The 27397-nt window shown below is 40.7% G+C and overlaps 1 protein-coding gene across 3 annotated transcripts in view; it reads left to right on the top strand.

Annotated features, from left to right (window-relative positions):
- LOC147101755 (uncharacterized) overlaps positions 1–3124 on the top strand; it is a 37377-nt gene extending 34253 nt beyond the window's left edge. For all 3 annotated transcript variants that reach the window (XM_085965654.1, XM_085965656.1, XM_085965655.1), the window contains one exon: positions 18–3124. In XM_085965654.1, coding sequence (XP_085821780.1) covers positions 18–639 — 622 coding nt within the window. In that variant the 3' untranslated portion in view covers positions 640–3124. The remainder of the gene's footprint in view (positions 1–17) is intronic.
- The last annotated feature ends 24273 nt before the right edge of the window (positions 3125–27397 follow it).

Here is a 27397-nt window from a genome sequence, read left to right as displayed (position 1 = left end):
TTTAAATTCTCTCATAGGAAACCATCTGAAGAAGATGTTTCACAGAACTCTGAAGTATCCAATGGAGATTTAAAGAGAAAACAGAAATATAAAAATACTAAAAAAAAACAAGATAAGAAAGACAGTAGGATCAAAGATTCTGCCTGGGCATCTCGGCCTGGTAGTGGATTCAAAGATCAGATTCAGAGAAGAGCAACAAGTGCAAAGAAAAGTATTCCTGCTACTGCTATTACTGTTTTTTTTATAGAACAAAAAATAAATTCTGAAACATTGGAGGATCCCCAAAACAGTCTAAGCCAAACACAACCGTTAAAGCACAATTGCATCAACCATCCAGTGGCTGATTTAACCATATATGACTTGGAAGCTGAACTGGACGATGCCTACAGACTGCAGGAGAATGCACACACCAACAACTCACAGTCCAATACCAATGAGAATCCTACTTTTGTTACTGACACAGAGAATGACAAAGAAAAAACAAAGACCTTTGGATTCAGTTCATGCAGACCAAAACACTCTGTTGTCAATGTCAATGACCAAGTTAACTTCTTGGGCAGACCACAGAACATTCAGCAAAAACAATGCCTTTCCAGGGTACAAATGGCCCGATATAAGCCACCACATGTCAAGCAGTAGTGACTGCCAACTTAAAAAGCTGATCATTGGCTAGTATAAACGGTTAAGGGGAGACTTAATAAGGATATTCAAAATTATGAAGGGTTTTGATAGTAAATAAAAAGGAGAAACTGTTTCCACCGGTAGGAGGGTCAGAAACCAGAGAATACAGGTTTAAGATAATTGACAAAAGAACTAGTTGCGGGTTCAGGAAAAATTCTTTTATGCAGCGAGTTTTAATGAACTGGAATGCCCTGCCTGCAAGGGTGCTGGAAGTAGACTCGATAGTAACTTTCAAAAAGGAATTGATATGTCCTTGAAAAGGAAAAATTTGCAGGGCTCTGGAGAAAGAGCAGGGGAGTGGGACTACAGTAATTGGATAGTTCTTTCAAAGAGCTGGCACAGGCACGGTGGGCCGAATGGTCTCCCGTGCCGTATGATTCTATGTTAGCATGGTTATGCAGTGAGGATATTTTTTAAGTTAAGATTATTGGAACCAAATATGGAATGGATTCGACAGCTTATCAAGTGGGAAATTACTTGTTACATATTGCGGATGTCTGCAGTCTTTGATGTCACTACAGGAATAATTAATATCAGTTTCAAAGCATCCAAACATTTACAAATATACAGTAATATTTTGATCATTTATCAGGTGGTTTATGAAGTGAGCTATAAGAAACATCCCAGATTTGATCCAAAGTACTATATGAATATCTTTAGCAGGTGATAGTTGGTACTCGTACTGCATCATACTTTGGTGCACAGATGAAATTGGCACGTATCCAAAAATTTGTTCAGAATTGAACTAGCACTAGTCTTTTCTAGATTTATTTTTAATTACAATTTTTTATTAGAAATATGGATATTTTGATGAGCTTTAAATTACTCTTCTAACAATGAATAATCTGGTGGTTGAAGCATTTTTGGGGAAACAGTTTTTCCATTTTCGATCCTACTAACAGACTCTCCTGAAAAACGTTTGCGTCAAATTCTCACCACATGCTCTATTTTCTGCTCCCTCCTTAGGGTTTCCTGGCTGATAGACCATTCCATTGCAGGTGGAAAACCTGCCTTTGAGACTCTGCCAATATCACCCATATCAACCACTAGGAGGTGTGAAAAATGAGCTCAAGTTGACATACCTCCCTTTAGCCAAGAATTGATCTCGATACTTGGCTCTAATACAGCTGGTGTGAAGATCAGAGGCATATATCCTACTGTTTCTTTGAACAGTGCATTGTACAACCAGCCTATTGCCAGTTTCAGAAATTTAAAGCAAATCATTCTGAATGAATGATTTCTATCTAGTTTAATTTGAAGAAACGGAGTGAAAATTAACGTAGAAATTCTAATGTAAAATATATGCCCGGCTATTAATTATGGTAATTTTTCTTTGGGGGGACTGTAAATTCCCTTATTATACTCCCAAGAAAACATATGATCATATTCTGCCGTTAATGAATCCTATTAGCAAAATGACCAACACCTTTAACTGCAAGGCAATTGTCAATTTTTGAGGCAACCTAAAAGTAAAGAACTATGACGATACAACAAGATTATTTAACCCCAAGTCCAGAAGACATCCATGAAGTAGCTTGAGCTGCACTCTTTGTTTTTGAGCTCATGTGGACTTAACTATAAATTATTCATATTTTAGTCATTCACAACCATGTTATTCTGCATATAGGGTCCACTATTTTCTTTTCATGAGGACAGTGAACTATGCAGCATTGCAAGTTCAGTTATTCAATAGACAGCTATATATCAAAGCTATGTACTACACTCTCCTGAATGCAGTTACTATGGATTAATGGGGTCAGATTAGGTAACCGAACAGTCTTTAGACTGAGTTCATAATAATTATATTCACAATTATAATACAATATAATATTCTCAGTAGTGTGCCCAATGGAATTATAAAATAGAATATAACAAATGCAGAGACACACTATATTTCATTAGTAGGTTAGTTAACCCCAACGTTTTAGTTGAAAATAGCAAAGCGTGACACTTGTGACTGTTATTTGTTATGTTGCATTGTACATATTTATCTGCTTCACTGCATTATTTGGGGACAGGGTTGTATTAATTGATGGTTAGTCCTGTTCTGATTACTGTAATCTGTAAAGTTAGACAAAACAATTTGTATATGTAATATTCAAAACAGGAAAATGGCAACATAGAGGTCAGAAACAGCTCTTCAACAAAGCTTTGTCCTGTGAACTCAACAATGACCTTGTCATCACTGTGATTTGTGGGAATTATTCTTATACATCTAACCGTAAATACAGTGATGCATTTGGAATAAAGTAGTAAAATAGTAATAAAGAGTTGAAATACAACCTATTATTCATATAGCATGCTCCAAATGTATGGGTAATCTTCTACAACTTCTATGCATTTATTCAGGCGCAGACCAAGGCAGAATAAATAACTATGAACAAATGTGCATGAAAGAAACATGCGAGATGCCTGCAGGAAAGCAATGGCTCCTTAAGCTTCTCAGCATATTTTAGCCAGCTATTCTCCAGACAGTCTCGTCTCATTTATATGATGTCTGCACAAAAGGATACAAGAATTAAAGAAGGATATTAATATTTTGCCAACCTCTGATCTGGTTGTTTTAAAGCCCATTACTAAATATTTCTGTGTATGAGAATAATGTACAATAATAAGCACAGAAGGGAGATTCCAAAATGGTACTGAACTGTCACTCTGCATTTCATACTCCTTTTTGTTAAAAATGCATTTGTACAATATGCAGTCCTTGTCTAAACCCATTTCTCAAAAAATCAATTTAAATAATCAATAGATGTGAATTGTTAAAAAATGTCTGGGGATTAGTCGTCAACCTTTCTTTGTATTCTGTGTATTTTGCATTTTATTTTCATCCTTCAGAATTTTACTATTTTTAAACTTGAGTGATGCAAGTGATTTAGTCCTGTGTTCTATGGTCAAGATGTCCTATTTATTTGAGACGTACTTTGAAGTTCTGTATAAAAGCATGCTATTCCACAAGGCATATTAAACTGACTCATTAAAATGCTATATACATTTTTATTAATAATGAAATAAGTAAAACTTCAAATAATATAATTTTTTTCACCTCAACTTTTTATTAAAGTTATTGTAGAATGTTAAGAGTACTGAAACAGACCATTCAGCCCATCATGTCTGCACAAGTGTTTTTCTCCACATGAGCCATTTAGTGTAATCCACTCTCCTTCTCACTCAACATGCCTTTAATAGTCCTCTTCTTCAAGCAACATATAATTTACTTTTTGTTTTAATAAGCAAAATAGATTGGACCCAAGGGCATGGAGGCCCAGCACTTACTACCACCACCTAACTGAGATCAGTCAATTCAGCAAAGACCAGGGTTCAAACCTGGCACCTTCCTCGTCTTTGAGGCTCTCTGCCACATGGAAGTCCATTTACTTACTGAGCAGTCACTAGGGATAGATTTGAAATCATTTTTAAAGAACTGCTGTTGTAGGGAGTCAATATTCACAGGTACTACAGTCCTACTAGGCAATTAAAAAGGGTGTTCATCATAAGTTGAAGATAACTTGTTCCTGAAACTGCCTTTGCTTCTGATTCTAACAGAATGCCCCAAATGTTACTACTTCACTACTGATACAGCTGTGATATGATTTATTTTCTCCTATGAAGTTGTTTTTATTTTATGTAGTTTTAATATAGCTTAATTCCTCTTCATGATACTTCAATACAAATTGATTTAGGATTTATATAAATCAGGGAATTGATTTCCTGACGCAGCTGATCCTCCTTCCCTACTTCAAAGTATATAATTAAGAATTATTCCATTACAATTTAAGAAATGCAGCTCTACTTACTAAAATAAGAACTTTCAAAGAATTAGAGGCAAACCTAAGAGACTTAGGGGTCCATGTACATAGATCGTTTAAATGTCATGGACAGGTACAGAAAATAATCAAAAAGGCTAATTAAACGCTGGCCTTTATATCTAGAGGATTAAAATACAAGGGCCCAGTAATTCGGGTCCCGACGCGTGAGTACGCATGGGGTACTCACGCGTGGACCCGATGGAAGTGCCGGTTTCTTGCATGCACAGCGCATGCGCGGGAAAACGACACTTCCGGTCCCCTGAAAGCAGGGGTTAAGAGGTGAAACGCGTGCGACGTATGAGGCAGCGCGAGCACGTTGAACTTCCTTTTTTTTGACAGGATTGCCCGTGCGTGAAGGCCTCCATTTTTTACACATTAAAAAAGCAGACGTAAGGACTTCATTTTAAAAGGTAAGTGGTCAATTAATTAAAATTAGAACATTTTTTCCACAGGTTTATTACTTTTAAATACTTTACAGTAAGGCAAGTGTATTTTTAGCTCCGATTTTTTATATAATTATTTTTTTCAAAAATTTAAATTATTGTTTAAAATGGTTATTTAATGTTATTTATAGTTGATTTAAATAGTGTGATGTTTTAAAAAAAATTATTTTAAGGTTATGTACTGTTTTGGGCACCCGGAGTTTTCATGAGTTTGACAGGTCTTATGTCAAACTCATGAATGGACTTTTCCCTCCTCCGATTGGTTGCCCAGTGCTCACGTGATCCCAGCCGACGCATCGCACTAAGTACGCCGCTGGATCACGCAAGCACAGCGCGCCGGGAGCTGGACCGGGCCACAGACAGGAAATCCACGCAGGCCCAGGTCTCAACTGTCGGCGCGCAATATAAGTGTAGGTTGGGGGCTTGCACCCGCGGGAAGCCCCCGACATGAATTTCTGGGCCATTGGGGTAGAAGTTATGCTACAGCTATACAAAGCCCTGGTTAGACCACACCTGGAGTACTGTTTCTGTTCTGGGCACCACACCTTAGGAGGAATATAGTGGCCTTGGAGGGAGTGCAGCGTAGATTTACCAGAATGATACCTGGACTCCAAGGGTTATGTTAAGAGGAGAGATTACACAAACTGGGGTTGTATTCCTTGGAATTTAGAAGGTTAAGGGGTGATTTGATCAAAGTTTTCAAGAAACAGTAAACTCTTTCGTATCTGGCACCTACGGGACCAGGATGGTGCCGGTTGATGAAAAATTCTGGATAACAGAGAGATACCTACCAAGGCAATTTTTAACACAAACAAAAATAAAAAAATCAAGAAATGTACTGTATAATTGGGTACTCACCTACAGAATGTTCCATTAAATGTATGGTAGAAGATGCTTGATGAAGTATAGTACCACCAGTTGAGGGTAATCCATTACTCTTAAATTACTTAACACTAAACTTATAAACTACTGTACACTGTAGTTCACTGTACACTTATTCCAAGTCAGCTGGTTCATTAGGAATATCCATGCCAGCTAGGTCATCAGGATCATGCACTTCCACCTCAACAGATTCATCATCCACTTTTAACTGGGCAGTTTCATCAGGCACTTCCACCTCAACAGATTCATCAGGCACTTCCACTGCTTCAACTCTTTTGGAAGCTTTCTTAAACATATCCCGGATGGTTGCTTGCTTAGTGGACTCTTGCCTTTTTTGTAGAAAGGTAGAATGCAAAATATGGAGTTGCATAACTTCTTGGGCAGAGTAGCAAGGCTGCCTTTCAGCAAATTGGAGGATTAAAGCAAATCCATCTGCAGCTTTAGCCCAAGAAATCTTCTTCTCTTCATAAATCTCATCCTCTTCACTTTCCATCTCACTTTCCTTTTCTTTCTTTGGATTCAAAACAGTCTCAATTATTTCATCATCACTTAGCACATGCACAACGCCAACTTCTCTATCTGCATCAACCCACTGCTCAATATCATTTTCACTGAGGTTACGCAGAGGGTTTGCTGGGCCTACATTTTTCACCATGCCAGCCATTTCCATTATTGTACTCTTCTTGGGACGAACATTATACCCATTAAATTCCTCATCTGAAGAACCACCTTCGGCAAACATTATAGAAGGCCACAATTTGCGGCAAGCTTGCCTCAAAGTTTGCCCTTTCACCAAGTTCCACAAACATGCAACATTAAAGATGGCATCTTTAAGATTGTATTTCTTCTGAAATGCTTGAATTTTGTCATCTTGATTTACCAGTTTACGTAGGAAGTCTTTCTTGTAATGACACTTGAGATTTTGGATAATGCCCTGGTCCATGGGTTGTATGAGAGAAGTTACATTTGCTGGCAAATAAATGGTGAAAATATTTCCCAAAACCAACTCTGATTCATGCGGATGGGCTCTACAATTATCAAGCAATAAAATGCATTTGTTATCTTCAGGTTTCCCTATTTTACAGAAATGTTCCCTCACAGATGGAACAAAAATATGATGGATCCAATACAAAAATATTTCCTTATCCATCCAAGCATTTCTTTGAGCTTTATACTCAACAGGTAAGTGCCTCATATTTTTAAATGCACGGGGATTTTTATACTTCCCAATGACAAGAAGTTTAACCTGGTGTGATCCAGCAGCGTTCGCACATGTTAGCACGGTTACATGATCTTTATTTTTCTTGTAACCTGAAGCACTAGCCTCACTAACCCTAGCAAGTGTTGATTCTGGCAAAAATCTCCAAAATAAGCTAGTTTCATCAGCATTGTATATCTGTTCTGGCGACAAATCATGTTGCTGCACAATCCGATTGAAATAATCGCAGTATTCTTTGGCAGCGTCGTGATCAGCTGATTTCTTCTCCCCGGAAATATCGAGTCGTCGTATCCCATGCCGTAACTTGAAGCACGTTAGCCATCCCTCGGAGAAAGCACACTTGTCATTGAGCTCCATCTTTGCGTAGAAATCCTTCGCTTTCTCGATTAGCATGGGTCCGGAAAGCGGAACACCCTCTGAACGCTCAAGAGAAAACCACTCATAAAGCACGGTATCCAGCTCTTCAAGCTTAGACTTACGAAGCGTACGCCGTTTCTCTACACTCTTAGATGTCTCCGAGTTTGAATAAAACTTGAGCAGCTTATCCTTCTGCGATTTGATGTCGTAGATTGTTGCCGAACCGATTTTGAATTCATTAATAATGTTCATACACTTCTCTCCCCTTTCTAGTCTTTGGCATATCTCGATTTTCTGTTTTAAAGTTAACACCACTCTCTTCCTTTTGCTTTGACTAACTTTTTGGAATTCCATAATGCAAGATGGGGGAGATAATCCACGATAACGATGGAGAGACACAATGTAAACACAGAAAAATGGCGGATTGGAAGAGACTACCAGCAGCGCCAAGATGCCGAGTAGTGGCGGTTTGGAAAACTACCCCCACGGTGCTGCTTTTCCACTCACCATCACCACTGACCAACTCGGCCACCGCGGGAGACTCGGACTCGGCAACATTACCGGTTATTAAGGTGTTGTTTTCTGTATATCTACTTTGCCGGTTATTAAAGTATTCCGGATGATTAAGTGCCGTTTAAACAAGAGTTTACTGTATTAAGAGGAACTGATAGAGTAGATAGAGAGAAACTGCTTCCACTGGTTGGGGAGTCTAGGACTAGGAGACATTGCCTAAAAATTAGAGCCAGACCTTTCAGGGGTGAAGTTAGGAAACACTTCTGCACACAAAGGGTGGTAGAAGTTTGGAACTCTTCTGCAAATGGCAGTTGATGCTAAGTCAATTGAGGAGACATCACTAAGAGAGTGAGTGGGGAGAGAGGTTAGGAGAAATGTCTTTATATAGTGGTTTGTTGGACCATGACAAGGAGTGACTGAGGCAGAGCCCATTGGATCTTTCGGGGGTTAATTTAATAAATATTCAAAACAGAGGAAGATAGAAGGCTATGGGAAGAGAGCACATAGGATTAGTTTTAAAATTATTCTAGCAAAGAGACAGCACAGCTACAATGAGCCAAAAGTCCTCCTTCTGTACTGTAAACTTCTATGGTACTAAAACATTCAGCATAGAGTAAATTCCTTTCGGGAATTGAAATATCTTTCTAGCTTTCAAGTTATGCATGCAAATTCATTCATGCAACATCTGCAAACCTGATTTTCATAAGTTTTTTATTAGGGTGATTATAAAAGAGTCAATTACAAGCCCACTGATGGTTTCAGTTCACATTATTTTTGGAATAAAAATGATGATTTCAAAAATACAAATGTGGGCAAGCTTATATTTTGGATTTTTTTCCCCCCAAGGGTGTGATTACAATGATCAGGCCCAGATATAAGGATGTGAAGCAGCGAGATATTCTTGAAGTTGAATTAATTGAAATAACGTCTTTTGGAAATTACAAGTAGAAAAGCTACATCATAATTAAAACTTTCTAGTGTTTTCTATTTTTACACATATTAACCCATTTATTTTTAAACAGATTAACACCTGTGTAAAAATATCGCACACAGGAATGTAGTATGAATGTGTTAAGCATTCATACATGAAGTTTGCCTATCAGATTTTTCTGCTATGTATTAGCATAGTAATGTTTTAGGCAGAATTAGCATAGTAATAGTTTGAGGTGTCAGTCATGGCTCAGTGGTAGCACTCTTGCCTTTGAATCAGAAGGTTGTGGGTTCAAATCTCACTCCAGAGACTTGAGCACAAAATCTAGGCTGACACTCCAGTGCAGTACTGAGGGAGTGCAGCACTGTCGGAGGTGCAGTCTTTCAGATGAGACATTAAACCGATGCCCTGTCTGCCCTCTCAGGTTGTTTTAAAAGATCCCATGGCACAATTTGGAGAAAGGCAGGGGAGTTCTCCCGGTGTCCTGAACCAACATGTCCTGCGAGTCTGCAGAGAGTGCTGTGAGTTTGGGTAAGAGTGAGAGTTCTTAAATTGTTATTTCTCTTTAAATCATTCTTGATAAGATTACTTGAGCAGTATAAGTAAAGGGGAAAAGTTAAATATTTGGGATTCTGTTGGTTTAAGAAGAGTAAAACAAGGTTACACAGCAGTAGGAGTAAATTGGCACAGCAGGCAGTGGAAACCAGTTTTCTAACCAATCAGCAGGGGTGACTCATTTGGCTGTAAACAAACAAACAGTATAAAAAGACCAGTCCTAGTGCGAGCAAGCACTGAGTGCAAGTCATCAAAGAGTGCTGTGAGTTTGGGTAAGTTTGAGTTAGGGTAAGTGGGGTGTTAGGTGCTCTTTTCAAGCTTTAACTCTGTGGGTTGTAGTTAATAAGGCCTTTCTGGTGCAGAGTGACTGTTGGTAAACCATTTAACTGGTGTAATTAGAGGGATTGATTTAATTTAAATCCAATTAATTAAAGGGGATACTAACATCTAAAATCGGGCAGAGGGTGTCCATAACTAACAATAAAAAAATTAATTAATTACATAGAATGGAGCAGGTGATGTGTTACTGTTGCGAGATGTGGGAGCCGGTGGACCCCATTGAGGCTCACGGTGATTACGTCTGTGACAAGTGTCTGCTGCTACAGGAACTCCAGCTCCGTGTTGATGAGCTGGAGTCTGAGCTTCAGACACTGCGACACATCAGGGAGGGGGAGAAGTACCTGGACTCTGTGTATCAGGAGGTGGTCACACTTATGAAGTTAATTAATTCAGATGTAGCCCATGGACAGGGACAGGACGGTGTGACTATGAGTGAGGCAGGTACGGGGATCCAGGAGGTAGAGCTGGAGGAGCCGCAGCCCTTGCTCTTGTCCAACAGGTTCGAGGTTCTTACTGCCTGTGGGGACAGGAGCAGGGACTGCAGGGAGGATGAGCAACCTGGCCACAGCACCGTGGAATGGGGGGCCATTCAAGAGGGGGGAGTAAATAGAAATGTTGTAGTGGTAGGGGATAGTATTATTAGGGGGATAGATAGAGTTCTCTGCAGCCGAGAGCGAGAGTCCCGAAGGCTGTGTTGCCTACCCGGTGCCAGGGTTAAGGACATCTCCTCTGGGCTAGAAAGAAACTTGCAGTGGGAGGGGGTGGATCCAGTTGTCGTGGTCCATGTTGGTACAAACGAAGTAGATAGGACTAGGAAGCCGGTTCTGTTAAAGGAGCATGAGCAGCTAGGGGTCAAATTAAAAAACAGAACCTCAAGGGTAATAATCTCTGGATTATTACCTGAGCCACGAGTGAATTTGGCTAGGACAAATAAAACTGGAGAGTTAAATGCATGGCTCAAAGACTGGTGTGGGAGAAATGGGTTTTGCTTCCTGGGACACTGGCACCAGTACTGGGGCAGGAGGGAGCTGTTCCATTGGGATGGGCTTCACTTGGCCAGTGCTGGGACAAGAGTCCTGGCGGATCATATAACTAGGGCTGTACAGGACTTTAAACTAACTAGTGGGGGGGAGGTTCCTAGAGAGCAAATAATAAAAATGACAACAGAGAAGGTCATAGACTTAGGTAGCAGTGGGGAAATTAAAAACCAGAGCGTGTCAGGAAGGGGCAGAAGGTATGGAGTAAAAGGTAAAGTAATAAAAAGGGCAAAAGCAGGAACTAAGTGTCACAAAACATATTTGAAAGTTCTCTATCTGAATGCACGTAGCATTCGTAACAAAATAGACGAGTTAATGGCACAAATAACTACATATGGGTATGATTTTGTGGCCATTACAGAAACATGGCTGCAGGGTGACAATGCCTGGGAATTAAACATACCAGGTTATTTAACGATCAGGAAGGAAGGGGAGGTGGGGTGGCTATGTTAATAAAGGAAGGAATCACTGTAATACAGAGAAATGATATTGGGTCAAAAGATCAGGATAATGAAACAGTTTGGGTGGAGGTAAGGAATAATAAGGGGGAAAAAACACTAGTGGGCGTAGTCTATAGGCCTCCGAACAGTTGCAACTCTGTTGGACGGAGTATCAATCAGGAAATAGTTGAGGCTTGTAATAAGGGAACATCTATAATTATGCGGGATTTAACTATCATATTAATTGGACAAATCAAATTGGGCAGGGCTGCCTTGAGGATGAGTTCATTGAGTGTATTAGGGATGGGTTTCTTGAGCAGTATGTAACTGAACCGACCAGGGGGCAAGCAACCTTAGATCTGGTCCTGTGTAACGAGACAGGATTAATTAAAAATGTCCTAGTAAAGGATCCCCTTGGAATGAGTGACCATAACATGGTTGAATTCCATATTCAATTAGAGGGTGAGAAGGTTGGATCTCAAACAAGCGTGCTAAGCTTGAATAAAGGAGACTATGAAGGTATGAGCGGAATTGAGTAGAGTGGATTGGGAAAATAGATTAAAGGGTAAGACGATACATGATCAGTGGTGTACATTTAAGGAGTTATTTTACAACTTCCAAAAAATATATATTCCACTGAGAAGAAAAGGGTGTAAATGAAAAGACAGCCATCTGTGGCTAAGTAAAGAAATTAAGGATAGTATTTGACTAAAAACAAGGGCATATAAGGTAGCCAAATCTAGTGGGAGGATAGAGGATTGGGAAAACTTTAAAAGACAGCAAAAAATAACAAAAAGATTGATTAAGAAAGGGAAGATAGATTATGAAAGTAAATTAGCAAAAAATATAAAAACAGATAGTAAGAGTTTTTATAGTTATATAAAAAGAAAAAGGGTGGCTAAAGTAAATGTTGGTCCCTTAGAGGATGAGACCGGGAAATTAATGGTGGGAAATATGGAGATGGCAAAAACACTGAATGAATATTTTGTATCAGTCTTTACAGTAGAGGACACTAAAAATATCCCAACACTGGACAAACAAGGGGCTATAGGGGGGGAGGAGCTAAACACAATCAAAATCACTAAGGAAGTGGTACTCGGTAAAATAATGGGACTCAAGGCGGATAAATCACCTGGACCTGATGGCTTACATCCTAGGGTCTTGAGGGAAGTGGCGGTAGGGATTGTGGATGCATTGGTAATAATTTTCCAAAAATCCCTGGACTCAAAGGTCCCGGCAGACTGGAAAACTGCGAATGTAACACCCTTATTTAAAAAGGGCAGTAGACAGAAGGCTGGAAACTATAGACCGGTTAGCCTAACATCTGTGGTAGGTAAAATTTTGGAGTCCATTATTAAGGAGACTGTAACAGGACATTTGGATAATCATAATTTAATAGGACAAAGTCAGCATGGTTTTATGAAGGGGAAGTCATGTTTGGCAAATTTGCTGGAGTTCTTTGAGGAAGTAACATAGGGTGGATAAAGGGGAACCAGTGGATGTAGTGTATTTAGACTTCCAAAAGGCATTTGACAAGGTGCCACACAAAAGATTATTGCTTAAGATAAAAAATCACGGGATTGGGGTAATATTCTGGCATGGATAGAGGATTGGCTATCTAACAGAAGGCAGAGAGTTGGGATAAATGGTTCATTCTCAGACTGGCAATCAGTAACTAGTGGTGTTCCGCAGGGGTCAGTGCTGGGTCCCCAACTCTTTACAATCTATATTAACGATTTGGAGGAGGGGACCGAGTGTAACATATCAAAGTTTGCAGATGATACTAAGATGGGAGGGAAAGTAGTGAGTGAGGAGGACATAAAAAACCTGCAAGAGGACATAGACAGGCTAAGTAAGTGGGCAGAGATTTGGCAGATGGAATACAATACTGGAAAGTGTGAGGTTATGCACTTTGGCAGGAAAAATCGTAGAGCAAGTTATTATCTTAATGGCAAGAAACTGGAAAGTACTGAAGTACAAAGGGATCTGGGGGTCCTGGTGCACGAAACTCAAAAGGTTAGTATGCAGGTGCAGCAAGTGATTAAGAAGGCCAATGGAATGTTGGCTTTCATTGCTAGGGGGATAGAATATAGAAATAGAGAGGTATTGCTTCAGTTGTACAAGGTATTGGTGAGACCGCACCTGGAATACTGCATACAGTTTTGGTGTCCATACTTAAGAAAAGACATACTTGTTCTCGAGTCAGTACAAAGAAGGTTCACTCGGTTAATCCCGGGGATGAGGGGATGGACATATGAGGAGAGGTTGAGTAGATTGGGACTCTACTCATTGGAGTTCAGAAGAATGAGAGGCGATCTTATTGAAACATATAAGATTGTGAAGGGGTTGGATCGGGTGGATGCGGGGAGGATGTTCCCGATGATGGGTGAAACTAGAACTAGGGGGCATAGTCTTAGAATAAGGGGCTGCTCTTTCAAAACTGAGATGAGGAGGAACTACTTCACTCAGGGGGTGGTAGGTCCATGGAATATGCTGCCCCAAAAAGCTGTAGAAGCTACATCATTACATAAATTTAAAACAGAAATAGACAGTTTCCTAGAAGTAAAGGGAATTAAGGGTTACGGGGAGCGGGCAGGAATTTGGACATGAGTCTAGGTTCGGATTGGACATGGCCCTGTGGGTAGCGGAGCGGGCCCAGGGCCCGTGTAGCCTGATCCTATTTCGTGTGTCTAATTCTGTTCGATTCAGGAGATGGTTCTGTGATAGTAGATTGGCGGTTAGGATCAGATCAGCCATGATGTTATTGAATGGCAGAGCAGGCTCGAGGGGACGATTGGCCTACTCCTGCTCCTATTTCTTATGTTCTTATCCCTCAACCAAAACATAAAACAGATGATCTGGTCATTTATTTCATTGCTGTTGTGGAACCTCACTGTGTGCAATTTGGCTCCAACGTTATGTTTCCTACATTACGACAGTGACTACACTTCAGAAGTAGTTACATTGGCTGTAAAGCTCTCTGGGACACTCGGAGGTCATGAAAGGTGCTATACAAATGCAAGTGCTTTATTTTCGTTAAAATAAATACTGTTTTAAAACATAATGACACCAAAAACATCCTCCCACCCAAAATTCTTTAAAATCTGCAAAAGGTAAACCTGGTCATATCCACAAAGCACGAGAGTCTGACAGCACTAAATACTAATTATTAGCATTAATTGAGAAGCACAAAACAGGTTTGCAATAATCTTTTTAGCTTATAAGCACACCTTGGAATCATCAATATGGACTCACTCAATTAGCAATAAAGGACATTGTAAGGAACAAAAGTGGAGGATTTAACAGACTACATTAAATCTAGAGTGGTTTCAAACATATCCAGAAATACTGCTTAATTTCTCAATTGTTCTTCCTCCTGTCCCCAAATCTATCTGCTCTACCTGCTTGCATCCATACACATGTGGAATGCATTCACCATATATTACCCAGAAGGGATGTATCACATCATCAGTATCTGATTGCTTAAGTGAGTAACAACTCCATCTCACAAGTGGGCCAGGAACTGTTAAAGCTGGTGTTTTATATTAAAATATAACTATGTGCAATGTGACTTGTACAAGGACTAACATAGACACTGCTTTTAACAGACATTGGCTCTGCCAAGAAAAAAAATTGAACAGAAGTGACTGCTATAAACTATTGAACACTTCAAAGGAAAGTTTAGACTGAAATAACAGTAAACAGCAGGAAAATGCTAGCTAAAATATACCACACAAAAGAAACTGGAATGTTAACATGTATAAAAACTTCAATTCTATGACCTATAGTATCATTAACTCTTATTTTAAAATTGTCAAATCAAGAGGACAAGCTGGCAAATAATTTATCTTCTCTTTCCCACCACCCGACTCCAACCCCACAGTCCCGCCACTGGCAGGCAGTGCGGAGTTCCCTGCAGAGAAAACAGAAGGGAGTAACATCCCAGGCTGCCATTTCAGATCTCTTAGCAACCAGTTTAGAACATGAAGGAGACTGTTATATATATAGTTTTTTTTTACTCTGTGCAGCGTTTTTGGGTCAGTGTCATTGACATTTTATCTTAAAAGTATTAAAAGTCAAAGAAAGAAGAAACTATCTAAAAAATATATATTTTCTTATTTCTATCTTTGCCTGGGCTGCTATGTTGGAATCTCCAACCCATACACCTAGGCTATTCCATCATACAATTCACATGATGCTAAAACAGCATTTTATTTAGAAACTCCAGATCTATAAACTTGCTTTAAGAATGGCTCCTGCTTCTGGAGAATTGCTAAGGGGAAGAACTGCAGTGCTTGTTTTAATTAAAAATGCCTTAGACCACATTTATGGCATATAACTCCTTCTAAACTACAAATAGAGCAGATTTAGTAGGACATGTGTGTTTAGTTACCAAGGTCAATCCATTCTAATAGATTTTTTAATAAACTGGACTTGAGGGATCTGTATGCATTTTGTTTTTAATAAGGAACTTATAACTACAGTGTCCATTTAGATTTCTTTTCAGCCATTCCATTCAGTGTGTGGAAGGCTATTCCGAGTTACTTTCAATGTTGGGGCCAGCTGTGGCTCAGCACCCTCAAAAGGTTGTGAATTCAAACCCCACTCCAAAGACTTGAGCACAAAAATCTAGGCTGACACTCCAGTGCAGTGGCTGAGGGAGTGCTGCACCGTTGGAGATGCAGTCTTTCGGATGAGATGTTAAACTGAGGCCCTGTCTGCTCTCTTTCAGGTGGACATAAAAGATCCCATGGTACTATTTCAAAGAGGAGCAGGGGAGTTATCCCTGGTGTCCTGGCCGATATTTATCCCTCAAATCAACATCACTAAAAACAAATTGTCTTGTCATTATCACATTACTGTTTCTGGGAGCATGCTGTGCACAAATTGGCTGCCACGTTTCCTACATTACAACAGTGAGTATACTCCAAAAAGAACTTCATTGGCTGTAAAGCGCTTGGAGACGTCCTGAGGTCATGAAAGGTGCTATAGAAATGCAAGTCTTTCTTTTACACTCATTTACCTAGTCCTTCATTTTTGCAGGCCATTTCACTCCACATGCTGGGATCTTTACCTCTAGTTAAAAGCAGAACAAAAACCTAATGTAACTTGCAAAAATGAATGGATCACTAAATTATTTAAAGCTATATTTCTGTACGTCCTATACACTCTTGAAGTTTTAGCATCAGTCAGTATTTCCATTTCTGTGCAAATGATTTTTGTTTTTTAAAAAAAGGAGGTATTTTATTTTCCTCAGATTACTCCGATGCCATGCACTATCCTTGGTGAGAGAGCAGGTTAATGATAAAGCCCTCTGCCTCTGCAGTCTACGACAGCCTAACAGGAGGTGCAACAGACTGGATCAGGATCACGTCCCCTGATTTTTTGTGCCACCCATCAGGGAGCACCATGTAAGGGGGGTCATTGGCATGAACTATTCGGCACCACCATGCCATCCTGGAATTCTATTTCGCAGATCCAAAAAAAAAGGGATGAAAAATAAGCAAACCTAGAAAGCCACTAAATAAACTGATGTCATGTAAGTTGCAAGGGGGGGACCAAATAGAAGAATGTGCCCATCTCATTAACAGATTGTATTGATGTAAAAACTGGAAGATCACAGGTGTGGAAGTATATTGTGCGTCCTTCATCGGGAGAGTCAGGCAACATGAAACCAGCAATTTTAAATGCAGAGGCCCCATTGTGGGAGTGGCAGTTGTGTGTTAATGAGGTGCATCAGTCAGACAGGTGTCAGTTATTTATTTTAACTACTTAGCAATATATAATTTAATTGTTTCCATACTTTTCTTGGCATGTTTCCACTCTTGTGGGCACCCCAAGAAAAATTACAGCTCTGTAAAAACTGTCAAAGCAATACTGTTTAGAAAATATGAAGTGTGCAAGTAAAGTCTAAATGTGATCCAGGAACACATTTCCATTGCCTCAACATTAACGAGCTCAAAATATTCCTCAAATATACATCATTTAGAGAAATCTATCCACTGCACTGCTGAGAACTATTTCTAGCCACTTAGTGGAAAACACAAGTTCAGTGTACAGCACTTTACTTCACTCTCTTTATAATGGGGCAATGGTGTGAATATGATCTATTTTTTGGTACAAGCACAAAGTTCAAAACAGGATGAGGACAAGAAAAATTACTGCCTTATGCATCATGATACAGACACGCCCTACCTATTCGGAACCATTTCATCTCCTAGGTGAGGCAAAAAACAGATAAACACCCATAAACAATTATGGGGAAAATATCTGGAAAATTCCTCTCCCACCCCTTTAGGCGATCAAAGCTAGTCCAGGAGATCACAATGACCCTAATTTACATTACAGGGTACCTGCCTAGATTTAAAATAATTGGCAAAAGAATTAGAGGAGAAATGATTTTACTCAGAGGGTTATGATGATCTGGAACACACTACCTGAAAGGGTGGTGGAATCAGATTCCACAGGAACTTTCAAAAGGCAATTGGACATGTATTTGAAGAGAGCTAATTTGCAGGGTTATGGGGAGAAATCTGGGATGTGGGACTAAATTGGTCAGCTCTTTCAAAGAGCAGGCACAGGCACAATGGGCCGTATGGCCTCCTTCTGTGCTGTTAGATTCTATGATTCTACCTCTTGCACGAGATGATCTCTGCCCTAGCCAGAAACAGGTCAAGGATGTGTGCATGCACCTGCATTGGCATACACTTATTGTGGTGAGGGCAATAGAGAGCCGTAACTTTGGCAGTAACCCCAGATAAATTGCAAAAAATGCCGTTTCTACCAAAGTTACGTTAGCTGATCGGAAGACCCCCGAGAAAATTCCCAGTATCAGTCTGTTTCTCCTTTTTAGACCCAGTGACAATATGAAACATTTGAAGAGGCCAAATTGACACATCAAAAGCAATAAAGGACTTCTTCCTGTGTTACCGTGACAACATATTTCAACATCAACCAATAGAAAAGTAGCCTATCTTCGCCAGTGTCGAAATTCCACCTCCCACACTATGGGCTGAATTTTCCGTGGTGGTAGCGGGCGAGATTGGTGGCGGGTCGGGAAAGTTGTTTTTTCTGACAGTGGGTCAGGAACCCACTGTCAACACGCTCCCACTCGTCTTTCCCACAGGCGCATTTGTCAGCGTGGAGCCGACCCGACCTACAGCCGCAGGGGGCCCAATTGAAATCATTGAGATACTTTACAGGCACTTAAGAACCTTTTTCCCCCTACTTTTTGTTAAATTTCCCTGCATGGCCACGGGACTTGGACAGCTTGGGAACCACATCTGTCAACCTGAGGCGTGATTTCCGTGGCCATTGCTCCAGCTGATTACTTGACAGCATGGAAAACAAACCAAAATAAAAACATGTTGATTACATTAGCTAACAGACTGATGCAGATTCTGTACTACTTGAAAAGTTACTGGTAAATGTTAATTTTTCACTGGCCATTCTCGGCTGTTGCCTTCCAACTGAACAGTAATTGCAGTGAATTGAAGTGCACTATAAAAAAAATGACACATACCATTTAAATTAATTTTTATGTTGTTTCTGGTCAGGTTTTTCCTCATAGTATACTGCGATTGTCCAGTTACACATTAAATCAAGTCATCAACCGTAACATTTTATTCTCATCACTCATTCCACTGGTTCAGTTTGCTTTCAGTCCTTGAATATGACTAATTTAATTTTTCAGTCTGAGACTTTAGGATGAATTTCTGCAGCGGTTCTCTCACTTGTCCATTGTTAACTTCAACGGAAGAGCTGCAGAAATCCCAGAAACATATTGTAAGCACCACTTACACTGTTTGTCAGGGATTCCGCAGCTGTTCCACCGAACTTGCATAAGATTGTAAATCCATCCCTTTGCAATTACACTTAATTGTAATACATAATTTTATGTATTACTTATATACACACACACACTTTTATTTGTACCAGTTACTGATACAAAAGTCTATAGATTTGTGACTAAAGCACCAATAACTTCACAATTAATGTATTTTTATAATTATGTCCTTGATCGTATTTGTAGATGGAGTCATATTACTTAATAATTTTATTTAAATATTTCTTTGTCACTCACATACAACTTTTATTATATGATTGTAGAGTAAAGATTCAACACCCACTATGTTATATTAAACTCAAAAATTTAATGTGGCCATGGTCCCTTTAAGGATCCCAGCTTAAAATGCGTCATGAATGACGTCACCAGACCCGCTCCATCTAATTGGGCCAGGTAACGCGCTGGGCAGGCTTAATAGGCCCCATTAAGGTAAGTTAATTCTGTACAGCGGGCTAGAGCCAGCAGCAGGGTCGGGATGTGCCACGGACACCGGCCACACCGGACCCACCGAGGTAAGGAAAATTCTGGCCTATGTGTCACTAATGCCCTCATTTCAGCCTGGGCAGTTTCTTGTGTTGATGGATGGACTACAGTTTCTATAAGCAGACCAACTCTCATGAACCAAACTTGCTTTTTTAATTCTCTGCCATGTATGGGTTAGCGGTTAACTCAGAAGTAAATCGCTTAATGGAGATGCACACCATGTTCTGCAGTAATCAAAGATAGCAGAAAATTCCATACCAGTAGATCACTGTATACAAGGTAAAGCTACTTAGTTAGATTGAAATAATATAGGAGGAGCAGAAAGAAAGTGATACTATACTTTCGGTAGCACGGTGGCATAGTGGTTAGCACTGTTGCCTCACAGCGCCAGGGACCCGGGTTCAAATCCGGCCTCGGGTGACTGTCTGTGTGGAGTTTGCACATTCTCCCCGTGTTTGCGTGGGTTTCCTCCGGGTGCTCCGGTTTCCTCCCACAGTCCAAAGATGTGCGGGTTAGGTTGATTGGCCATGATAAAAATTGGCCCTTAGTGTTAGGGGGGATTAAATACGTGGGGTTACGGGGATAGGGCTTGGGTGGGATGGCTGTCGGTGTAGGGACCGGGTGCTAGGGTTTGGATGATCAGCCATGATCTCGTTGAATGGCGGAGCAGGCTCGAAGGGCCGAATGGCCTACTCCTGCTCCTATCTTCTATGTTTCTATACTAACAGTTCAAGTTCAATTTATACTTTATATACAAGCTGGGTTGAACCTTTAAAAGCAAAGGCAGACTCCATAATTCTTAACAACAGAAATCGCTGGAAAAACTCAGCAGGCCAGGCAACATCCGTGGATGTTGCCTGGCCTGCTGAGTTTTTCCAGCGTTTTCTGTTGTTACTTTGGATTTCCAGCATCCGCAGTATTTTGCTATCGTCCATAATTCTTAAGCTCCTTTCAACAGGTTTTTAAAAACAGTCTCTGATGGGCATTTCTATGATTATTTCTTAAGAGTTCCTATTCATCCCTCCACATTAGAGAATAAATGACTGAAGACCCTAAGTACGTGCCTGGATTGTAAGGGTGTCTTTTGTTTGCTGTAGCAATCTCCTTTAAGATACAATAAGCAATATCTGAGAAGACATACACAGTAAATAGTGAGCTAATGGCCCAGGAAAGTTCTCGCTTATCCCTGGTTTTTACACGTCCCCAGTTCAACTCGCTCGATACCCAATAACAGAAGAAATTAGCTATCAAAATGTATTCACAAAAGTAGCATTGTGGTGGAACCCATGTAAACAGACAAAGGCTTGTATTTTAGCCAGCCAGACACGGGTTGAAATTATTCAAAGCCATTTAATGCTGGGAAAATGTTTCCCCTGGCTAGGGAATCTAGAACACGAGGTCACAGTCACAGAATAAGGGGTTGGCCATTTAGGACTGAGATGAGGAGAAATTTCTTCACTCAAAGAGTTGTGAATCTTTGGAATTCTCTACCTCAGAGGGCTGTAGATGCTCAGCTGTTGAGTATATTCAAGACAGAGGTCGATAAATTTTTGGGAACGAAGGGAATTAAGGGATATAAGGACAGTGCGGGAAGGTGGAGCTGAGGTAGAAGATCAGCCATGATCTTGATGAATGGCGGAGCAGGCTCAAAGGGCCAAATAGCCTACTCCTGCTCCTATTTCTTAACTCAGGGAGTCATACTGAGTAAGTTGATGAACATAATTGCAATGTTGCCAGCCATTTGTGTAGGCTGCCTGCATACTTGCTTTGCCACAGAGCAAAGGAAATCTCACAGACATCCCAGAGATACAGCTGGCAGCTGCAAATAAAAACAGAAATTCCTGTGGCCGTTACAATCCCATCTTAATGAGATTCCCAAATTAGCATTAAATTTGAATTTGGTTTTAGATGATGGATGGCTTTAACTAGATTAAAATGGCCCAATATTATTTAATTAGCAAGGGCTGGAATTGTGTTGAGGTTATGCCAGTCACGGTGGAAGTCGAGGGAAATAGCAGTGTTTCCAGGCTCAACACAGAACAGAGGGATGTGAGCTCGCCACCGATGTAGTAGAGAATTAAAAACAAGGCAGGCTACTGGGCTGAAGGGCACTTTCTCACCCCTACCATCTTGTGCAGAATGAAATATTCAAACTCAGTGAGGAAGAGCCAGTACAGAGATCTCAGAATCACAGGCCATGCACAAAGCCAGAGCTTTTGGAATTTTGGAATTCCATAGCTTCTGAATCATCTGCAGAATTTTCCCATTTTCCTACAGAGATTGCCAGGTGGCATGGATTAATAACAGAAAATGTAAAATGCCTACGTTCTGCTGGCTCCACCGTATATCCCAATGGGCTTCCGTCATTCTCAGGCTTCACAGCCATTTTCTGCTGCGTTATGCTGTGATTTGTTGCGGATCCACTGTTGACTGCTGGCTTCAATTGAATTATGACAGATTAAATTTTTGGACTGTATGTTGTGTAAACCCAGCTGTCACTGCTCCCAGCTCAGGCATGTATATGTTTGTGGAACTATTCCCTACTTGGGGCCTGTTTAAACTCTACAGCCAAGCAGAAGCATCCATCCATGTTTCAAGATGTACTTGTAAGGGAAGGAGTGTTGCTCATCAACAAGGTGAGATACTGGATCCTTGCTTCAGCGTGCTATGTAACAGAATGGTGGGAGAGAGAAAAAAAATAAAGAGTTCACTACAAGCTTATAAACCAATGTTTCAAGAATAAAAATGAATCCACTGGTAAATCTGGAAGCCGATTTAAGTTTTCATTGGGGTCCAAGTGCAAAAAGAAAGAATTATCGCTACTTGACATCCAAGCACCATTCCTGGCCTAGTTTCAAACCAGCATTCTCTACACCAGCTATTGCAGCCAGAGTAAACAAAATTCATCGAGTCAGAGGCCCCACCAGCGTATTCTGCCTTCTATATGCAGGATCCCAGAGGACCTGCTAACAAACCTTAATAGAAATAAAACTGCTTAATTTCAGTTCTATAAAAAGGTATAGAATACATATGTAGTAAGCGAACCTTGAACAGCTGATTCCTGGACGTGCAGAGGAAAATACTTGAGCTTTGGCCAAACTGAGTGAATCCTGCGATAAGCTCCACGGTATTAATAAACTGCACATTGGTTTGAAAGATGCACAAATGTCAGCCAGAAAAAGTGTTGCCTCCTGTGGTAAAAATGTAGTGTGAAATTATTCAGCGATATATTTTCTACGGTGTTCAGAAAGGATTTTAGAACCTTAAGCCTACCCCTAAAAGTATGAGAGACAATGAACAATTACTTTTCATTAAATCTACAAACAGTCTTAAAAGATGTTTTTCCTCTTCCACGCTCTCACTTGAGCAAGAAAACAATTAAGGCCAACAAAATGCTGGTTACGGCAGCTCTGACTTGCAAAACTTGAGAACCATGAACCGTGTTCAATCAATTCTATACACATTTTACACATCAGCCCTCAGTGCATGTAAATTCCATTGCTCATTACAATTTATCCTCCATAAAGAGAGGGAAATGGCCATGTCCCCACCCAAGCTAGGAATAGGTAGCTTTAAATATCTGTCAAATTCGGAACTAGTTTTCTATCATGAGGACTCCATAAACCACCCGAGATGAGAGCGCTCATAATCTTTACCAATATTCTCTCTAATTTTTTTTCCCGTGCCTGCGCAGGACCTCCCGATCGGTGTGCGGCCGCGCGCCCCGCAGCTTAGGGGGGGAACATTCATCTTTACATATAATGTGATGTGACCTGAACATTGTCCCAAGTTCTCCAGTTCAATTAGAGTTAATAGAATCATCGAGCACAGAACGAGGCTATTCAGCCCATCGGGCCTGTGCCGGCTTTTTGAAAGAGCTATCCAATCAGTCCCGCTCCCCTGCTTTTTCCCCCCATAGACCTGCATTTTCTTTCCTTTTCAAGAATATATCCAATTCCCTTTTGAAAGTTACTATTGAACCTGCTTCCACCACCCTTTTAGTCAGTGCATTCTAGATCATATCAACTCACATGTGTAAAAAAAGTCTCCTCCTCTCCCCTCTGGAGCTTTTGCCAGTACAGGTATTTTAATGGATTGACATACAAAAGTTTAACAAAACTGCTTTTAATTGACTGCAATGAAAGTACCTGGAAGGATCCACCGCAAGTGGTCCTGATACTTCACATCCCTGTTTGAACAGTGTGATGTTCGTTAAAATCATAGAATCATAGAATGATATGGCCACTTTCTGTGCTCTTCGGCCCATCATGTCTGTGCCAGGAATAATAAATAAATTTAAATTTAAATCGTCACAGACTTTGGACTGGCAAAAAATTCAAAGCAATTACTGGACTTAGTCAGTGTCTGTCTTAGTCACAGGCATAAAGTAAAATCTATGAACATCATATACTTATTAACGTGGAACAGTCTTACAATTAGGAACAATATCGGTTTAGTATTGGCAAGTTACATAGAACAGAGGATAACCAGGGAAAGAGTAGGGCCCATTAGGGACCAAAGTGACAATCTGTGTGTAGAGCCAGAAGATGTAGGTGAGGTTTTAAATGAATATTTTGCATCTGTGTTCACTATGGAGAAGGGTGATGTAGGCATAGAAATCAGGCAGGAGGATTGTGATATACTTGAACAAATTAGTATTGAGAGGGAGGAGGTACTAGCGGTTTTAGCGGGCTTAAAAGTGGATAAATCTCAGGCCCTGATGGGGTGGTATCCCAGGCTGCTGTGTGAGGCAAGGGAGGAGATTGCAGGGGCTCTGACACAAATTTTCAGAACCTCTCTGGCCACAGAGGAGGTGCCAGAGGACTGGAGGACAGCTAACTTAGTACCATTGTTCAAGAAGGGTAGTAGGGATAAACCAGGGAATTACAGGCCAGTGAGCCTAACATCAGTGGTAGGGAAATTATTGGAAAAAATTCTGAGGGACAGAATTAGTCTCCAGTTGGAGAAGCAGGGATTAATCAGGGATAGTCAGCATGGCTTTGTCAGGGGAAGATCATGTCTAACCAATTTGATTGAATTTTTCGAGGGGGTGACTAGGTGTGTGGATGAGGGTAGTGCAGTTGATGTAGTCTACATGGACTTCAGTATGGCATTTGACAAAGTCCCACATGGGAGACTGGTCAAGAAGGTAAGAGCCCATGGGATCCAGGGCAATTTGGCACATTGGATCCAAAATTGGCTTAGTGGCAGGAGGCAGAGGGTGATGGTCGAAGGTTGTTTTTGTGACTGGAAGCCTGTGTCCAGTGGTGTACCGCAGGGATTGGTGCTGGGTCCTTTGCTGTTTGTAGTGTACATTAATGATTTAGATATGAACGTAGGAGGTATGATCAGTAAGTTCGCAGATGACACAAAAATTGGTGAAGTGGTAAATAGCGAGGAGGGAAGCCTCAGGCTACAGGACGATAGACGGGATGGTTAGATGGGCAGAACAGTGGCAAATGGAATTTAACCTGGAAAAGTGTGAGGTGATGCATTTTGGGAGGACAAACAAGGCAAGGGAATACTCAATGAATGGTGGGACCCTAGGAAGAACAGAGGATCAGAGGGACCTTGGTGTGCATGTACATAGATCCCTGAAGGCAGCAGGACAGGTAGATAAGGTGGTTAAAAAGGCATATGGGATACTTGCCTTCATTAGCCGAGGCATTGAATATAAGAGCAGGGAGGTTATGATGGATCTGTACAAAACGTTAGTTAGGCCACAGCTGGAATACTCTGTGCAGTTCTGGTCACCACACTATAGGAAGGATGTGATTGCTTTGGAGAGGTGCAGAGGAGATTCACCAGGATGTTACCTGGGCTGAAGCGCTTCAGCTATGAAGAGACTGGACAGGCTGGGGTTGTTTTCCTTAGAGCAGAGAAGGCTGAGGGGGGACCTGATTGAGGTGTACAAAATTATGAGGGGCATGGATAGGGTAGATAGAAAGGAACCTTTCCCCTTAGTAGAGGGGTCAATAACGAGGGGGCATAGTTTCAAGGTAAGAGGCAGGAGGTTTAGAGGGGATTTGAGGAAAAACTTTTTCACCCGGAGAGACAGCGCGTGCGCATGGAACTTACGTTTTTTTTTGCAGGGTTCTCCAGGAGGGTAAGTCTCCAGGAGTTACACTTTTAACAGGGACGCCTCGATCTTGTGGCCTGGGTTCTGCACCTGTTGCTAAGCAACAGGGAAGCCTGGATATGTTGTTGTGTACGGGGCTCTCCTGCCTTTTACTACACCTCTGTGTAATCCGGACTTTTTGATAAACCGGCACCACACCGGTCCCGTTGGTGCCGAATAAAAAGTTTCCTGTACCTTGTCACAACCTCACAGCATCCCAAAGCACTTCATAGCCAATGGATTGCCTTGCAGTAGTCATTCTGCACCCAGAACAAACGAGATGAATAACCAGTTAATCTGTTTTTGGTGATATTTGTTGAGGATGTTGGCCAGAAGAACCTCTTATTCTTCTTCAACTAGTATCATGTGATATTTTACATCCACCTGAGCAGGGAGAAGGTGCGTTAGTTTAACGCTATCTGAAAAGCACCTTCTAATTAAATTAAGACTTACCACACTGCTAAAAGGATACTTACACTGGAATGGGCAAGTCCTAACTTTTTCTGGAGAGTTTACTTCATATCTACGAGGCAAGTACAACAACTGCATGCCGTTCAATGTATTTGAATGGGGAGCCAGATGGCGAGATACCGTTTTTAGGAAGCTTTTGGAGGAACGTCGCATCTCAAACAGAAACTTCCATATTTCTGCATTTAACTGCGCGAGTGCAGCCACCAGAAGTTGCTGTCTAATTTCCACCTAAATAACGGTGAGTGCTGTTAGCCTCACCACTATTTCTGCAGCAAAATCCAGCCCAACGTACATTCCAAAAAAATAGGAGATATGTTTGAATTTAAAATACGTAACTTTACCTCACTATGGATAGTTGATGTGGGAATTGCCAATGTATATTAACCTATGTGGTAGCTCCTACATAACAAATTGGACATTTAAAGTAGTGCCATGTGATACTTTCCATTGGTTGATAAATACAAGTTCCACATCGGCTAAGTACCTTCTTCATTTAAACAAAAGGAAGAAACATTTTGAAGACCTGAAAATTTAGAACTTAATACAAAAGTTCTTAGCCTAATAAAAAGAGTCCTTGTTTTTTGTGGACAATTCTATTAGCAAATAGCTTTTTTGTGTGTTCTTTCTACTGAAGTGCAGCTTCTGGCTCCGGACTCTATAATACAGCCTAAGAGGTCCATCCAATTGACCCATTCAAAAATGCTGATTTTTTTTGTTTTAAAGTATATTTCCCTCCTTTTGTCCTGTGCAGTTGATCTGGCTCCAAAGGCAGGCAGTAACATCAACAATATGACATACTTTGGCATAAATAGATTTCAGAGGCTGAATAAGGAAACACTTAAAATTTTGCTGAAGTCTGCAGACTGCAAGAACAAACTAATCCTCTCCAGTCCATGGACAGACCACCTACCTACACTATCATATATTCAAAAGGCTATTATATTACAGAGCCAAGAGTCAAACTCTGCTGGGATCTTAATCAACTACACAAGGAATACATGCTTTAAGCTCTGAAAGTAAATGACAAGGGTCAAATAATGCGGTTAAAAAAAAAACTGCTGTTCCACCCAAACCTGTCCGGTGAGGTGATTACATTGAAAAAGGCATTTTTAGAAATCCTGCTTAATCTTTGGATACATGTGTGAAGCGTATAACAATCTTTCCTACTCAACGGACGTGCAGTAAAAATAAAACTCCGTTTCAGCACACTTCAGAGAATGACATGGGCCATCAGGAAGTTCCTTGGCCATAAATATTGATACTTAACAAGCCA

Source organism: Somniosus microcephalus, chromosome 23, assembly GCF_052327205.1.
Source record: "Somniosus microcephalus isolate GS21.2 chromosome 23, FLI_Smic_1.0, whole genome shotgun sequence".
Lineage (NCBI taxonomy): Eukaryota > Metazoa > Chordata > Chondrichthyes > Squaliformes > Somniosidae > Somniosus > Somniosus microcephalus.
Note: the sequence above shows the minus strand (reverse complement) of the source record. Positions and strands in the feature narration are given on the sequence as shown.